Raw genomic sequence first — 17,536 nt, 5'->3', positions numbered from 1 at the left:
CACATGTACATTGCATGGGATATGTCTCATATCTCAAAAAAACTTCCACACACACTGTTTTTGAAAAAAAAAAAAACTCTCAGAGGGTGATTGGGCAAACATTCTGTCACATTTGTTACAGCCAATCAGAGTGACTAAACATGATGTAGTGGGCATGTGCAGCTTCAGAGTGAACTCGACATTGCAGCTGCTATAGTTGCTAACAATCAGTGGAGCTTGTTTGTGAAACAAACACATGCAAAAGCTGGTCAGGAGAGGAGTAAAAACATTTTGTGCTGAGAAAAGCTTTCAGTGTGATTCCTTGCTGAACAAAGAAATGTGATCCAATTTTGATAAAACTATACTAACATCCAAGGTAATTAAACTGGCGGCTATTGTATATAGGAGTACAGTTCAACTAAACCCTGCCCGAAACTACTGCATACTCATACTGACTCTGGTTGAGGTGGTAGGGGGCAGGGGGTGCAGACATCCCCCTTTGTGCTCTAATGTTGGAAAAATAGCACCGAAAGTGCCCTTGTATGAGACTAATGTAGATAAACATATTTAAAATACCCACTTTAATGCCTTCTGAGTGGACAAAATTTGATAAATAATTCTCTTTGGTGACCTTTAAGTGGAGAAAATGAAGCTCTGAGTTGTCTATGTGGACAAAAAATTGACAAAGTGCCCTCTTTATGGAAAAAAATGCCTTCCAGGGCTGGCTGCTGAGAAGCATCCTCACTGCATGATGCTGCCACAACCATGCTTCACAGTGGGGATGTTGTGTAGTGTCTTGTCTGATGGCAAAAAGCACAATTTTTTTCTCACCAGACCAGAGAACTTTCTTCCACTTGACCATGGAGTCTCCTACATGCCTTTTGGCGAACTCTAGTCGAGATCTTTGCCACTCTTCCATAAAGCTTTGACTGGTGAAGAACCCAGGCCATTACTGTTGCATGCAGAGTCTCTTCCATCTCAGCTGCTGAAGCTTCTTTGGAGTAGTCATAGGTGTCTTGGTGGACTCTCACTATTCTCCTTCTTGCATGGTCTTCTTGCCTGATCTAGGCAGATTTACACATGTGCCATATACCTTCCATTTCTTTTTTTAAAGATTTATTTTTGGGCATTTATTAGGCAGAGGAGGACAGTGGATAGAGTCAGAAACAGGGTCAAGAGTGGGGGTGAGACATGCAGTGAAGGGCCTCAGCCCGGATTTGAACCCGGGCCGCCCGCATACATGGGGAGCACCTTTAACCACTAGGCCACCTGCTCCCCAATACCTTCCAGTTCTTGATGATTGATTTAACTGAGCTCGGTTGATGTTCAGTGCCCCAAAAATATTTTTTTATCCATCCCCTGTCATATACTCTTTAACAAGCTTTCCTCAGAGTTGCATGGAGTGTTCTTTTGTCTTCATGGTGTATTGGTAGCCAGGAATACTGATTAAGCAGTGACTGGCCCTTCCAGACACAGGTGTCTTTATACTCATAACACTTGAAACACATTCACTGCACCCAGGTGATCCCCATTTCACTAATTGTGATAATACTAGCACCAGCTGGCTGGACTTCTGTTTAATTGGTGAGATCATTTAAAGTAGATTCGTTTCCAGTTATCTGATCATTGTTTCAGTGATTTAACTTCTGATTCTGGAAATGTTTATTCTGGCTCAACAAAACTGTGATGTGAACTTTTTTTAAACTAGCCCAAATGATCAATTACTTCTTTGTAAAAAAAAAAAAATCCAAAACGTGTTTAATTAATAAATAATGCTCAAATCTTGAATATGCATTCTTCTAGATGGATGTTTAATAATTTAATTGAGACACAAGTAACATCCAAAACTATACACCCTCTGATATATTGGTACTTCCATGATCATGGCTGGACCTGTCTGGGTTGTAATAATCATTAAAAAGCTCTGAAAAAACACCGTCTGTTTCCAGTAACAGAACTCAATGCGCTCATAAGAGGAAAAGGAAGCAGTAAAGCTTGAGAGTAGTTCATATAACAGCTACTATTCAGTAAACTGGACAATAAACATGGTGATGAATAGATTAGCAGTATTGCTATAACAAGAACAACATTCAAACCAGTCAAAGCCCATTTCTTTGTTTTTATTTCTGTCGTAAGGTCACAGGGGCCGTGGATTACTGCAGATGTGATGACGTGTTCATGTCTTGGTCTGTGCATGTATTGACATCCGGTCTGCAGCAGACACTCAAAGGTGCAAATCACAAGGAAACATAAATGGAGCTATTTTAGGATCCTTCTGTTTAAAGCTGCCAAGTGAGCAGCTGCTGTACAAAGTTGATGGTTTTTTTATGTTTTTACCACAAGAGACAAAACCGATTGAGGAGTAAACACTTCAGGAGATTAGTCTACCTTTGGTTAACTGCACTTTATTTTCCATGAATAGACACACATAAACAAATATTTACACCAGTGCCTTTTTTTCTTTGAAACATTAACCTTGGTAGATACCGAGGCTTTTCACAGCAAATGTTGAAACTTCCAAACAACACAATATAAACAAAGCATGCAAAGACCAACAATTGTAAAATGCATCATTCAAGAGTATTTACAGGTTGTGCTGAAGCTGTGTACAGGAATATGTACATGTCCTTTGACATTTCTTCAGGGCAGATGTTGATCACTGTAGCCGCCAGATAATTCTCTGATTATTCATTTCATCTCACCTGAAAGGAGACAACAGTAAAAAATGAACAGTGATGATTTAAAGAGAATCTGACTAGAATTTGGTGTAGATTTAATTAGCAGATTTAAATATTTGAGGAAGAGAAATACAGAAACATGAAACAAACATACAAAAGTTAAGTTTTCCGCAAGCAAACACATTTGCCTTTTCCAGCTTCAGCTCCATCGTTAGCCATTTAGAATATTTACAATTCATTAAAGGTTTAGTTTTTCTTTAGTTTTTCTTTAGTTTTTCTAATATAAAATTGGTTGCTTTGGCAGCAGGTGACATATATCCTCTTGAAACCCAGCATGTACATGTGAGGCCGTTACATTTTTGTTTCCCTACAACACAGTGATAAATTCTTCTGTCAGAAATTTTGAGCCAACTCTGTAGAATTTTCATTGAAGTTTAAGTAGTTTTCCTGGAATGTTGTGGGAATTTGCTTTAACATTTACAGGACCTTTCATGAAAATGATGTATATTTTGAATTGTTTGACTTGATGTTTTGTTTCTTTGGGTAGGGAGGAAGTTTGACATTTTTTAGATACTTTTATGGCAATTGGGGAATTTATCTGTAAACTTTTCTGAAATTTGAATGGAAAATTTGGGGGAAATCTTCTTGTTTTTTTTTTTTATGAATTTCCATGGACATTTAAGGGAATCTCTTCGGATGTTTGGGGGCATTTGTTTGAAAATTTTCCATAACTTTCCAAAGGTTTTGGGGAGATTCATTTGCAAATTTGGGGGTTTTCATTATATATTGTGTGGAAATTTCAATTTGCATTAACAATTTTTAACAAGTTGCTTAACATTTTTCAGGAATTTTCTTTGAATTTTTGAGACATGTATATTTTAGAGTGTTTTCGGGGGGGGGGGGTGCTTAGAATTTTTTGGGTAGGAATTTGGCAGATTGAACAGTATTTTTATTTTTTTTGGGGTGAAAGTTCTTTTGAAATTTTCATGAATTTTCATGAAAACCTTAGGGAATTTGTTAAGATGTATTTGTTTGGAAATCTTCCATAATTCTCCACAGATTATGGGGAAATATATTTGTACATTTTGGCGATTCTCATTAAAAAATATTGGGTGGAATTTGCTTTAAAATTTAGGGACTTGCTTGAAAATTTTAAGTAATTTGATTGAATTTTTAGGGATTTTTAAAAATTATATCTTTAGGCTTTTATTTGAGAGATAAGACAGTAGATAGAGCTGGAAAGAGGGATGAGAGATTTGGGAATGACATGTGGTGGAAGAGCTACAGGCCAGACTCGAACCCAGGCTGCTGGCGCACATGGGGAGCAACTTAACCATTAGGCCATCTGCACCCCAAAATCTCTAATAATTTGAAAGGAAAGTTTCCAAGACCTCAAAAGCAACAATACGCTTTGTTAAAATAACTTTTTACAAGTACAGGAATAATTTTGTACAGTAAGATAGAGCTGTTATCCTCATATGTAGACATCATTTTTTTTAGTAAAAACAACTTTCTGTTCAAAGACAGGCTTAAGTTTGACACTTGTTGAGTCACACTTATCTGGGATAAGTGTGAGAAACTAAAAATGCATTTCCAACAAAAAGCATGGATCTTAGGAGGTTATGGGTGGACAGGCATCAGAGATGGTGAACATTTTTTTTTCTGTTAAGGCACAAAGTCAAGCACTCACCATAAGAATGTTGGTTTGTTTTAAAGACAGATTTGTGAATGAACATGAAGAAACTGCATTTGAGATGAACACTGACATTTCTTAAGATCTCCAAGTGCCCAGCTTGTTTCTGAGTGTTCTTTTGTTTACTGACAAGGGCAAATTAACACTGAAATACTCAGCTGGTCCATCCAACACTTTAATTTAGACTTATATTTTTCTGCATCTATAAGATAAGTTAACATTTAAAGTATTGGTCTGGAGAGGATGCATCCTACAGACTTTGGTGACCCTCTGACAGTCCCTTAGCTACTCCATGAATTTTGAATTTGCTGGTTTACTTCAAATATCTCAGCAACTATTCAGTCCCACATGTTCCCCGGACAATGTACTGTAACAACTTTTGTTAGCTCTCTGCTTGTAATCTGGAGCATAATCAGCTAAACTAACAGTGACCTTTGAAATGTTCTTTTCTAGTTAGCAGAGCCGTGCTACACTAAGACCATGGTGAGCATTAGCCTGTTAGTGTTGTCTTTTCTTTCTTTCAATCACAGCCACTGTAACGTTCTGTCTCAGACAGGTTTTTGGCAGTTATACTACAAAATGATGACATTTTGAATGTTAGTATTATTTTTTCAATGTTAATTTAATCTTTGCCCAATCTTTGTAAAATAAGATGATAACTTTAATGACTGTTCATGATCATGTATTTATTCTTGTATTACCGTTGGGGGTTTATTGATACCCGGCACTCCAGCGAAGGGCCACTTCTGTCCGCCGAGCTGAGGGGCCGCCTGAAGGCCACCAGGTTTAGGAATAACAGGCTAGAAAACAGATCAAATCATTCAATATTAATTTAAATTAAACATAAATACCACATTTGTTCTAAGTGCTCTTTCTGCCAACTTGTACAAATACTCATGAGGTTCACTGCGATTTTTTTTGTGAACTTATGACCCTTAGAAAAACTGTCTTCCTTTGTTATCTCTCCTGACCATCCTTCCTGCTGCTGCCTTTAGAGTCCTCTTTTCTGCTGAGACCACATGCACCTCCTTCACTCTACCCTGCTGTCAATGGGGCACTCTTACGTAATAGCGCAGTGATGGATTATACCAAAAGAGACAAAAACAAGACTTTTTAGCCTCATATTACTCTCAAGGTGACACAGAGAGTTTCTGACTAGTATTTTTTTTACATTTTAAATCCCCTGACTGGCTCACACAGCCCTGTATTATTTCCTTTGTACAGAGCAAAGGTTAGACCTGTGTTTATTTTACCTTGAAGTTGGACGGAGCGTTTGGGAGCATTCGCTGCAGGGTCTGAAGCTCTCGCTCTCTCAGGGCCAAAGTGTCTTCCTGCAGCTTCTTCTGCTCCCTCAGCCGGTTCTGCTCCATCAGTAACTTCTCCACCTAAACAGGACATAAATGTTTTATTTTATATGGAGGTAAGGTTATTTTCACATCCTAATCTCTCATATCCTTCAGTATGGTTTATGATCCAGTCAAAACAGGTAAAACATGAATGAAATTCTGCCTGATTTCACCAAAACATTTAAACTACCTGGTCATCATGAGTCTGTTGCTTGAGCTGTAGCTGTTTGGCAGCCTCTGCTTCCATCTCCTTACGATTTTGTTCACACTTTTTCAGGTCAGAGCTAAAATGTGAGTTTTGCACCTCCAGTCGACTGGACAGAGCCTGGATCTCTGCCACCTGCAAGAAGAGAGCAAGTACTTTAAATTACTGGTAAATTTGTGCCTTGTCTTTTCATCTGAACATAGAACATTTTCTAACTCAGTCAGTAATAATCAGTCACTCTGGCTGAAGAATGTGTCCCAAACATGTTTCCAGATGGTTCCTTTACATAATGATACTTGTTTTTGTTTACTGTGTCTATTTCTATCCATCAATGTAAGTGTTTGTTAATGCACATTTTCCTCAGCGCCACAATAGAGAATGAGTTGTACAGCTGTCCTGGGAATTAAATCTATATAGTCCCTGGGGGAAATGACATCAGAGCATATTGTTGCTCTAAATCAGCCGTTGAGGGTCTGTGACACTAATGTTGCTAAACCATGTTTTAAATACAGAGCACATCATCAGTCTGACTGAGTGATTTAAAGACTCATGTGAATTACAGATCATTAAGAAAACTGCCTGATTCATTTCCTCTGGGGCAGTAAGAGATAAAGAACATTTAATCAATGACAATGAAGTGAAACTTTCTATAAAGGCAGATGTCTGTGCCTCCTGTTACAAACAAGTTCCATTTGTGAGCAACTGTAGCGAACTAAAATACAGACTAAGCAACATTTCATTAACAGAAAAAAGTCATATGTCAGATCTGGGATTTGATTATTTCTGGACTTGTTGAGGAGTAGTCACATGAACTGTAGCTTGCTTTAGCTTCATTTGCTTTAGCTAAAGCTAACATAGCTTCACTAGCTGTGCAGTTAATATTAGTTTGTTAGCCAATATAGCTAAAATAGCTTTTGCTATAACTAACAAAGCTGAAGTGAGCCCCCATTTATGTCACTACTTCTAAAGCAGGTCAAGCTTTAGCACACAGCATAATGTAATGAAAGCCATGCTACCTACACAGCTTATCTTGCTAATGTAATTTGTTTTGCTTAAGATCAAAATGCGTTGGTTACAAAGCTATATTACCTATGTAGTTTATGTAGCTAATGTAGCTTTGTTGTCTTAAGCTTTAGCTATAAAGCTATGTCACATTTGTAGCTTATGCAATTATGTAGCAATGTTTGCTTAAGCTACACTGGTTCCAAAGTAGCTTTATTATCTTAAGATTTAGCTATGTAGCTATGTAGCAATTTTTAGCTATGTAACTACATTGGTTATAACATAGCTTTGTTAGCTTAAGATTGAGCTACATAGCTATGTTACCCATGTAGTTTATGTAGCTAATGTAGATTTGTTTGCTTAAGATTGAGCTACATAGCTATGTTAGCTACTTAGCTTATGATGCGTATGTAGCACTGTTAGCTCTAGATTTAGCTATGTAGCTATGTACAGTACAGTAGCTACGTATCGTAGCTTTGTTGGCATTTGCCTTAGCTTTGTTGGCTGCATTGATGTTTTCATTAAGTGTTTTGTAAGCAGATCAGGTTTCACTTTTTTTTTTTTTTTTTAATTTTTGGTGTCCTAACCCTAACCTTACCTTAACCCTTACCCTAACCATAACTGGAAGTATTTTATTATTTTGAAAATTTTAGCAAGAATTTCTGTTCTGACAAAGGCGCCTCATTGTGGTGGTCTGCAAGGGGGGCATCTGAGATACCAGGTCTGCAGCCAGCCTGTCTTTTGTTGATTTTAGGGGTGCCTTGGGAAACGTTCCAAAGCTAGTGATCTAGGGCTGTGGACTGAGAACAAGCATCCAGTTCAACTTTGGTCCATGATTTATTTTTATTAGTGCATGCAGAAGAAAAATTGTTAAAATTTCCGGTTACCTGCTTTTTGACATGGCAGTAGATGGAAGTTTAATTTATTTTGGAGAGGTCTACTTGGACTTCTGTCTGTGCTAACAACTGATGAGGATTCTAATTAATAATAGGAAATGACGTAAAACAAACAATGCTTTTTGACCCTCATGAGTGCTTTATCCTGTTGAATCATTGCTTTAAGAACAAGAGGAGAGATTCTTGGTCAGGATGTGTTTTCTGGTTTCCAGCGGTGCTGCTGTGTCAGCATAGCCTCACTCCTCACCATGCTTTGTCCTGGAGTTCACCATAAGGTCGCCTGACTCTCTAGCTCCATCTATCACAAATGATTCAGCCAACAGACTTCTTCCTGTAAGATACTGGTTTCCCGTGCAATTTTCCTCTTAGCTGCTGTAGATTAGATTTATCATGTGTCCGTGCCAAGGACCTGATGGCTGTATTGCAATTTTTCTGCTAAACAAACGGTCTGACTGCCTCCACCTCTACATTAATATCTTAACATGCAGTGCCTAATCTCTCTTAAGTGTGCATATTCATGCAGAAATTCACTAATGTGTCAATAAAAACAAACATCCAAAAAAAGGATGAATAGATTGGTTCTACAAACCTTGTCTCCCACTTTGTCTAAATACAGCTGAAACTTGTTCTCCACGTCTCTGGACAGGTTGGTGCAGCTGTTTTTGATCTTCTCCATCTGCTCCCGCTGGCTGTCACAGGTGAGGTGAAAGGTGAGCTGGTGAGGAAACAGGTTTGTAATCCTGTCCAGGAAATCCCTGGTCACTGACTGGATCCCATCCAAAGAATGAGCAAAGTCTTCTTTGCACTTTCTGGTTTGAAAAAAGCATAAAATAAGGCTTTTAGTTGAATCCTCTTAACACGTAAAGTAACATTTAGAAAGCAGGCAGAGGGTCGGACAGAATACCTGGTGTAGGTGGCGAGCTGCTCCTTTAGCATGATGTTCTCTCTGCGCAGGACGATGACGTCCTGGTGGTGTGCGTCTCGCTCTCTCAGGGCTTTTTCTTTCTCCACATTCAGGTACTGAACCGTCTGGGTGAAGTTTGCCTCGATCAGATTAATCATGGCTTTCTGCTGAGCATTCAAGCTCTGGAGTGTCTTTACTTCACCTGCAAAGTTCAGTGGAAAAAATAAAATTAGTGTTCATTAATTTTGTGATACCACTTTCCAAATGTCCACCCTAACAAAGTAAAACCAGCTGTGTAGAAATTATTACCAGGGTAATAAAATATTACTGGGGGGAATACTATGATTCAATAATTATTAACCTGGGTTTTAATTTCCATTATTTCAACATCATTAACAGTGTGGATTGAAGGACATACTGCTGGTGGTGAGCATGACAGGAGGCTGGATGGGAGGCGTCGGTCGCTGTGTCATCATTCGGAGTGTTGTGGCACTCATTTTCTCACAATTTGCCTGAAAAAAGACAAGAAAAAAAGTTTATTTTACAGAAGTACTTTTTTGTCATCATACCCAAATTATTTGACTATAATCCCTTAATCGGCATAATTTTCAAAGAATACCCTTGGACATGAACCTTTTGCACCATGAGGGAAGTTACTTACTCTGAAAAAGAGATCGTCTGTAGGGCGCAATGTTGATAATAATGTTAATGTTGATTTGAGTGTTGAGTGGATGGCATGCCAAACTCAAAGAGACAGCAGCTACCTGTTTAATGGGTCCCTAACAGCCATGGTTGCATTTGGTTGCTTAAATTAGCCTACCTTAGGTAGAATGGTAATTTAAAATGTCTTTAAAAATACTATTTTTTCAGTGAGTACAACTTAATTTTTTAAGGTTGTCCTTTACCTATTTCATTTTGAGGTCTATGAACTTAGGGTTTACAGTGCATTCAAAAAATAATGAAGTATTTGCACGCTCAAAGTGGATGATTTAGCTTTAGTACTGCAACTAAAATTTACATTTTAATCTCAGTTTTGATCACTAAAAATAATGAATATAAAACTATTATTGCACACTTGAAATAATAAAGTTAGCATCAGTATTTATTAATCACAAATATTACATAAGTGGAATTGTAGCACATTTAAAATAAACAGGTTATTTAAACTCACAAAAGTCAAGTTTAGTTTGTTATTTTTAGTTTCCATATTTTTTAAGTAAGCTCAACTCATTTTATTTTACAGTGTATAATTTTATCGTGAATCTTATACAATTTTGTTGCTTAAAGACAATGTCGGCAGGATCAGTTGTTGAAAGAGGGTAAAGTGTAGTTGAATTCCTCGATGGAATAGAGTATTACTATGTTTACAAAAGTACATCTATTCTCTCAAAAAAAAAAATGCTTTCAAAGCTCATTTCGGCACATGTATGCTCTTTTTACAGGTTATACAATTATCTGTTGCAAACAAAAACAAGTTCAGTCCAGTTATGTAATTGCTTTGTCAGTAGCATTGATAATAATCCTCTAATTCAGTGTTTCTCAACCTTTATCCTGTTAAGGAACCCTCTAAAGTTTTGTAAAAGGCCAGGTCACCTCCATACAAAAGAGCTCTGAATAAATTAACATTTTCCATCCCTATGACTGCTCAGGGATCTATGTAGAAATACAATTTGAAAGATAAATCTCCAAAGCAAACAATTTAAATGCCTTGGATGAAATGTGCCATGTTCATGTAAAGAATAATAACACATTTGGAAGCATTTCTCACTCCATAGACTCTAAACTAAGAATAACCTACATGACCCCTACACTGATGTGGTTTCAGGAGCATATGATACAATTTTAATTATTATTATTTAAAGATCTGTATATTCATGGCAATTCTTTGTTACACATTAAGCATTTTGAAGGCACCCCTGTTGAGAAATGTGGCTCTAATTTAGTAAAGAACACATCAATGACAGGTCTATTTTAATGACATATGAGTGGTTTACTGTGATTACATGCAGCTTTTCTGCACTGTGAAGATGGACACGCAGAGATTAGCTACAATTTTTGACAGGTGCCACGTTCTTTCTTCATGCAAAAATATTTTGGGTTGAATATCCAATAAGCTGCTCCATTTCAGGAATAAAGTAAGATGGCTATTTTTGACTCAAAGAGCAAGAGGAATGTACAGAATATGAAGACAACACAAGGGTTAAGAGCTTATCATAAGAGAGAGTGCTGTGAATAAAATATTCAGCTCAAATAGAGCTGAACTGATTGCTAAATTGATTTACATAAATATTATTTTTCTTTGTAGTTTCCAATGTCAAACAAAGCATTAGGATGGTGTCACTTTGAGTTCTGTTCTGGCTTTCTCCCTTTGAATTTTGCAAGAAAAAAACTATATTATTCAAGACACAATGACCAGATTCAGCCAAAAATGATCATCATTTCAGCCTTGAATGAAAAAAACATGAAAAAACTTAGCTTTGAAAAGAAAAAAAATGCTGCCGCACAAATGTGTGAGTAAAAATAATGTAATAAATTCTGAGTTTTTAATATCAAGAATGGCCAAATTTTCAACCATTTTGATGCAGAAGTTTTCCTTTAAATTGACTTTTTTACTATGAGCTCACCATGATTAAAGTCAAGTAGAGGATCTCAATGCTTCCTCCAACACTGATGGCCAATAGGAAAACCAGAACAATGTCAAAGGAAATAATCATCATAAAATAACCATGCACATTGTAAAATAACCCTTCTTGTTGTAAAAACTATTTTAAAAGCAGATTAGAGCCATTAAACAGCTCGTCAGCACATCTTATCTAAACATCCACCAGGATGGACTCACCAGTTTTAATTTCAGCGTGTTCTCGGTGTTGTTGGCGTCCGTCTTCAGCTTGGCCAGCTCTGCCTCCAGAGCAGCTTTCTCTGCTGTGCGAGCTCCCAGCTGAGCTCCCAGGTCGCCTTTCTCTTTCCTCAGCTCGATGTTGTTTTCACTCAGCTTGTTGAAGTTCAGCTCCAGCTCCTTCAGAATAAGACACCCGTCAGACTCATGAGCACTGCGATGTTTAGATATAAATACCATTTTGGTCAAAGACAAAAATCCCAACTTTCCCTTACTAAACCAGATACATTTTTGAAATGAAAATCCATCCTTTTTGGCATGAAATCCAATGTGCCTTCAAATAATATGTATTTGAATGTGTCTGTGGTCACTTGATTAGGGAAAAAGTGACAATTTTATGACTTTTTATGAGAAGGAACTTTAGAGACTATGAAAATGGATCCCTTCTGAGTAATTTTGTACATTTTTAAAACATCTATGGATCAGGAGGTTTCATATTAGACAAAAAGGAATATCTGACTCACCTTGACCCTCTTCTCCTCCGCTGTCTTCTCTGGTTGTCCATAGATGAGGAAGAGCACCAAGCTAACGATGATGAGGGACTGGATGAGTGAAGAGAAGAAGAAGATGATCCTCATGTAATAACCGCAGCTCTTCCCTTTGGGCTTGTGCAGCGGCTCCCTCGCCTCCAGGCCGAACTTGGCCCTGGAGTAGCTGGAGCTGTACATGGCTGTTGGGGGTGAAATGGTGACGGCTGGTTGTTGCAGATCTAAGAAGAAATTATATTATGATCCACAAGTTTTCCCTCCTCCTGATATGGTCTCTTCTGTCCTTCTTTGTGGATTAGGTGCTGAAGCTTCGGGATGTCAGTCAGGGATGGAGGCAGAAAGCAGCAGAGAGATGTTTATTTCACACACTGACAGGCAGAAATGGCATGTATAGATGGATATAAACAATGACCCCTAGGTGTGTGGAGGGGCCTTGTTTATAAATGCTGCTGGAGGCACACTTCCACTCCATCCTGGCCCTGCCCTCATCTCCCCCTCCTCCTTCTCTCCTCCCTGTTCGACCTCTGTCACAGTTTCAGCCTCCAGCTGCACTGACTCATCAAGAACTTTCCTAAAGCCTGGAAAAGATTAGGAAGATGAAATAAAGTTTAAGATCACCTACAGGCATGTTTTATGACAGAAAAAACACTTTAAATAAAACTTCAATTTGATATGCTTTTCTCATAATAAAAGACAACCTATTTCTTTAAGCTACATCTTTCCTTCTTCTTCTTTCAAAGAATTTGATCAGGCCAATCAAATGATGTCTTACTTCACAAAAAAGTATTCTCAGACTGTGAGTGGTACGCGTGGATGTATCATAAACAAAAGTATCAGTATTGTTCTTCTAAGCCTTAATTTGAGAGTGAAAAATGGATCAAACTTACATATTTGCTGTAGTATTGCCTTGTCATGTCTGTGCATTTCATTAGAGACAAGTGTTATTTCAAATAATTCCTCTGCCTTAAAAAAAAAAAAATAATATTACAACCCCAATTTAAGAAAGTTGATGCGCTGTGTAAAATGTAAATAAAAACAGAATAAAATGATTTGCAAGTTTCCTAACATGAAGGAGCATTAAACAACTAATTAGGTTAATTGGCCAGACAGGTCAGTCACATGACTGAATATAAAAGGAGCATTTTATAGAAGCAGAGTCTCTGAGAAGTAATGATTGGCAGAGGTTCATCAATCTGAGAAAAATTTAGTCTAAAATGTATGGAAAATTTTCAGAAAACTGTTCCTCAACATAAAATATCAAGGACTTTTATATCCCACCATCTACAGTTCATAATAGCATCAAAAGATTTTAAAAAATCTGGAGAAATCACCGTGCATAAGAAGATCAGTATTGCATGGTTGTGATCTTTGGGGCCTCAGGTGGCACAGCATTAAAAACACTGCATTGTCTGTCAACACAGTTCACCGTGCCATCCACAAAGGAAGGTGAAAGCTGTATCATGCAAAGAAGAAGCCAAATGTCAGCACAGTCCAAAATTGTGCCGTTTTCTCTTTGCCAAACTGTTGGAAAACTGTTCTGTGGTCAAATGAATAAAAAATGGGTTCCTCTCCTCATTATTCTGTAGGACTAAAGAGGAGAGGAGCCATCTCGCTTGTCATCAATGCTCAGTTCAAAAGCTTGCATCTCTGATGGTATGGAGATGCACTAGTGCCTATGGCGTGGGCAGCTTACACAGCTTAAAAAGCTTTACATCAATCTCTTTGTAATGCTCGTGAAAGCAGAGAAGCAGTTTTACAAGCCCAGTTCAGAAAAGTTGGGGCACTGTGTAAAATGTAAATAAAAAACAAAATGCAATGATTGTCAAATCTCATAAACCCATATTCTATTCACAATAGAACATAAACAAAATATCAGATTTGAGACTGTGGCATTTATTACATCATTATTAATATATATATATATATATATATATATATATATATATATATAATTTTTCATTATATTATATTATTATATATATATCATTACATCATTCTGAATTTGATGGTGGCAACACATCTCAAAAATGAAGGGACAGGGCCATGTTTACCATTCTGTAATACCCCCTCTTCTTCTAAAAACAGTCTGTAAATGTCTGGGAAGTGAGATGACCAGTTGCTGGATTTTTTTGGAGAGGAATTCTTGTCTGATGTAAGATTATAGCCACTCAACAGTCCTGGGTCTTCTTTGCCAGATTCTTATTTTATATGTGTGCCAAATGTTTTCTGTTTGTGAAAAGTCTGGACTGCAGGCAGGCCATTTCAGCACCAAGACTCTTCCACCGTGAAGCCATGCTGTTGTGATGGCTGCGATTTAGCATTATCTTGCTGACATGTGCAAGACCTTCCGTGAAAGAGACGTTGTCTGGATGGAGCATATGCTGCTCTGAAACCTTTATTAACTTTTCAGCATTGATAGTGCCTTTCCAGATGTGTAAGCTGCTCACGCCATAGACACAAATGCAACCCCATACCATCGGAGATGCAGGCTTTTGAACTATGCACTGATAACAAACTGGATGGTCCATCTCAATGTAGTCCGCAGGACACAACGTCTGGTTTTTCCAAAAAGAATTTCAAATTTTGATTCATCTGACCACAGAACAGTTTTCCATTTTGCTTTGGCTCATTTTGAATAAACTTTGACCCAGTAAAGACAGTGCTGTTCTGGCTGGTGTTCTAATTTGGCTTCTTCATCGCATGATACAGCTTTGACTTACATCTGTGTGTGTTCCTGAGCCCATGTAGTACAGAATCATGCCTGTTTTTCACCCAAAAGAAGTTGGAGAAGGATGATAAGATTTAAGATACTTCATCTGAGCTATATGCCTTGTGCAAGCATGGCGAGTCTTATTTCAAAATATAAATACTGACTTTTCTGAAAGTTTATTGTGTGTCATTAATATTTACATTTTTTAATCCAGTGAAGCTTTGTTTAATGTGCTGCTGCCTATCATGTCCATGGTAATCTTGTTCAGGAGATTTTTAAGCCTATTAAGGATTATTTCTGGTACATTTAAAAACATAACCTCCTTGGTAGAGGTAATAAGGGATCAAAGCCGTCCATCAATAAAACCATCAAGTTCTTGAGGTAAAAGCATATTAATGTAGCTGACTAGAGATACAAAGTGGGATTAGTCAAGTAATAATAAAGACCTCAAAAGTGCACTCAGTGTTTTTCCACCCCTGCCTGTGCGTGATTGAGGACAGCTCACCCATCTGTGTCACATTTAAATATAGCTGCTACAGATTGTCACAGAATCTTATTCCCCTGGTGTTGGATGAACAATGTGAGGCGCAAATGCTGAAAAGTACTAAACAAAAACCAAAAAAATCCAACATATCCTGTCCTGAGCAGGCACGGAAAGGAGTCATGGCAGTGGAGTGAAAGAATGAAAACAATGGGGAGCTGTCATTCTTCGGGGATGAGGGAATAACAAATCCTCCCTGCAGTACTGGCACACTGGACCCCCCTCTCCTGCTGTTATCTGCGGCGATGACGTGAGGAACAGTCGGCTCTTCAGGGGGAAGTGTGCGAAAGGGGAAAGGTCCTCTGAGCCTGGGGTTTTCCTGCTCCCCCATTGTCTCATTGACAACCTGTCCCCGCAGGGAAAAAAAACTAATTTATGAAGGCAGGTTGGAGTGACAGAAAGTGAGAGACTATCAGGAGTCAGGGCAGACATCTGATCAACCTCAGAGCAAAAAACAGGAAAGCAAACAGTGGAAGACAGAGATAAAAACACCTCTTAAGATAACTGAGCAGACAACTTCAGGATGAAAGGGAAACAGATCTTTAGACTTAAGTAATAAAGGAGGAAAATAGATAAGATTGACCACTTTAGCTGTGATATTGGCCTAATAGGGCTTTCATAGAAGCTTGTAGATTCACAAATAAAAAATACAGGGAATTAGAATCTGTACAACAAAGTATCTAGAGATTTAAAGAAGTTAAGTTCAGCAAAGCAGAAACAGACATACAATCCAACACTTTTTAACTTTAGATTTAGTACAAATAAAGAAAAGTGAAATCACCTCACCCTTCTGGTCTTTGACGTCAGTCTTCTAAGAAATTATTTGCTGCCCCCTCCTGAAGAAAACATGGAAAGCACATGCAGTATTGGGTTATTCTCACTGCTTAACTGCGTGGAGGTGGAAAGAAATTAATACATTTACTCATATAACTATAATTAAGAATCTTTATCATGCACTTGCACATTTTTGAGTCATTTTTAAAGTCAGTAACTTTACACTTACTTCATTTGGGGGAAGTAGGTAACCACATGTAACACAGCATGTTACTGAGTTTTAAAGAAAAACACAAGCTTTCCCTCGACAATGTGAAAGTGGCCAGTTGTTTGGTCTACACAACCACAACCATGGTGGTCAGAGGAACAGACAGAGAACAACTCAACATCACATACAGAATCAAAGTAACTGTGCTTTTTTTGTGACAATAATATTCTATCATTTACAACTTGCAAGCAAATAAAAATACCAGTTTATAATGAGACATACACTGCTACATTTGCTGTGAAGGAATTTAGGCCTACTCTTCTTTGCAAATTTATTTCTAATTCAGCCACAGTTGATGGTTTTTAAGCACGCATGACCTGTTTACGGTCATCCCACAGCATCTCAATTGGATATAAGTCTAGACTCCACTCTAAAACCTTGTCCTTTTTCAAGCCATTCAGAGGTGGACTTGCTGACATGTTTTGGATCATTGTCCTGCTGCATAACCTAAGTGCTCTTGAGCTCAAGCTCACGAACTGATAGCCGGACATTCACCTTCACTATTTTCTGGTAAAAAGAAGAATTCATGGTTCCAGGTTGCTGCTTCTGGCACAGCAAAACAAGCCAGACCACCGCACTTCCACCACCATGTATGACTGTTGGTATAATCGGTATTTATGAAGTTCAACTTTTGTCTCGCCCACAGAATATTTTCACAAAAGACTTGGGGATCATTAAGATGTGATTCTGGCACATGTGAGATGAGCTTTCGTGTTCTTTTTGGTCAGAAGTGGTTTTGGTTTAGGAACTCTCCCATGGATGCCATTTTTCCCCAGTCTCTTAGTGTTGAATCATGGACGCTGACATGAACTGAGCCAAGTAAGGCCTTCAGGTCTTTAAATGTTGATCTGGGTTCTTTAGTGACCTCATGGATGAGTTATCAATGCGCTCTTTAAGAGAAACTTCAGTAGGCAGGCCACTCCAGGGAAGGTTCACAACTGTTCCAAGTTTTCTCCATTGGGGATAATGGCTCTCAACATGGTTTTCCTGGAATCCTCAAGCCTTAGAAATGGCTTTGTAACCCTTCCCGGACTGATAGATGTCAATGTCTTGCTTGTCATTTGTTCTTGAATTTCTTTAAATTGCAGTATGATGTGTTGCTTTTTGAGATCTTGTAGCCTACTTCACTTGGTCAGACAGGGTCTATTTAAGGGAT

General features: G+C 38.0%; 1 protein-coding gene and 1 long non-coding RNA gene across 3 annotated transcripts; one reads left to right on the top strand and one right to left on the bottom strand.

Annotated features, from left to right (window-relative positions):
- Positions 1 to 1,964: 1,964 nt before the first annotated feature.
- Positions 1,965 to 12,267, bottom strand: plvapb (plasmalemma vesicle associated protein b). Its single transcript, XM_041792202.1, has 9 exons — positions 12,064 to 12,267; positions 11,543 to 11,719; positions 9,122 to 9,215; positions 8,704 to 8,905; positions 8,389 to 8,608; positions 5,887 to 6,036; positions 5,604 to 5,735; positions 5,052 to 5,150; positions 1,965 to 2,681 (listed from the first exon to the last, which is right to left on the bottom strand). Exons 1-9 carry the CDS (start codon positions 12,265 to 12,267, stop codon positions 2,673 to 2,675), a joined length of 1,287 nt encoding a protein of 428 aa, XP_041648136.1. The 3' UTR covers positions 1,965 to 2,672.
- LOC121512765 lies at positions 5,632 to 12,801 on the top strand. Of its 2 annotated transcripts, XR_005992134.1 has the most exons (4): positions 7,982 to 8,132; positions 8,446 to 8,497; positions 12,107 to 12,286; positions 12,387 to 12,801. It is a non-coding gene; the product is annotated as an uncharacterized LOC121512765 (long non-coding RNA). The 2 variants fall into 2 exon arrangements; XR_005992135.1 differs by lacking the exons at positions 7,982 to 8,132; positions 12,107 to 12,286; positions 12,387 to 12,801 and adding exons at positions 5,632 to 5,770; positions 5,974 to 6,069 and having other exon boundaries at positions 8,446 to 8,505.
- The last annotated feature ends 4,735 nt before the right edge of the window (positions 12,802 to 17,536 follow it).

Source organism: Cheilinus undulatus, linkage group 7 (assembly GCF_018320785.1).
Source record: "Cheilinus undulatus linkage group 7, ASM1832078v1, whole genome shotgun sequence".
Lineage (NCBI taxonomy): Eukaryota > Metazoa > Chordata > Actinopteri > Labriformes > Labridae > Cheilinus > Cheilinus undulatus.
This window is presented reverse-complemented; position numbering and strand designations above follow the sequence as displayed.

Bases quoted from the DNA above. Each gene is read 5' to 3' on its own strand.
- plvapb (XM_041792202.1), bottom strand. From the start codon at position 12,267: ATGTACAGCTCCAGCTACTCCAGGGCCAAGTTCGGCCTGGAGGCGAGG. The intron at 11,720-12,063 runs GTGAGTCAGATA...CTTATTCTGAAG, and splicing joins CGGAGGAGAAGAGGGTCAAG to GAGCTGGAGCTGAACTTCAA. The intron at 5,151-5,603 runs GTAAAATAAACA...TCTGTTTTCTAG, and splicing joins ACGCTCCGTCCAACTTCAAG to CCTGTTATTCCTAAACCTGG.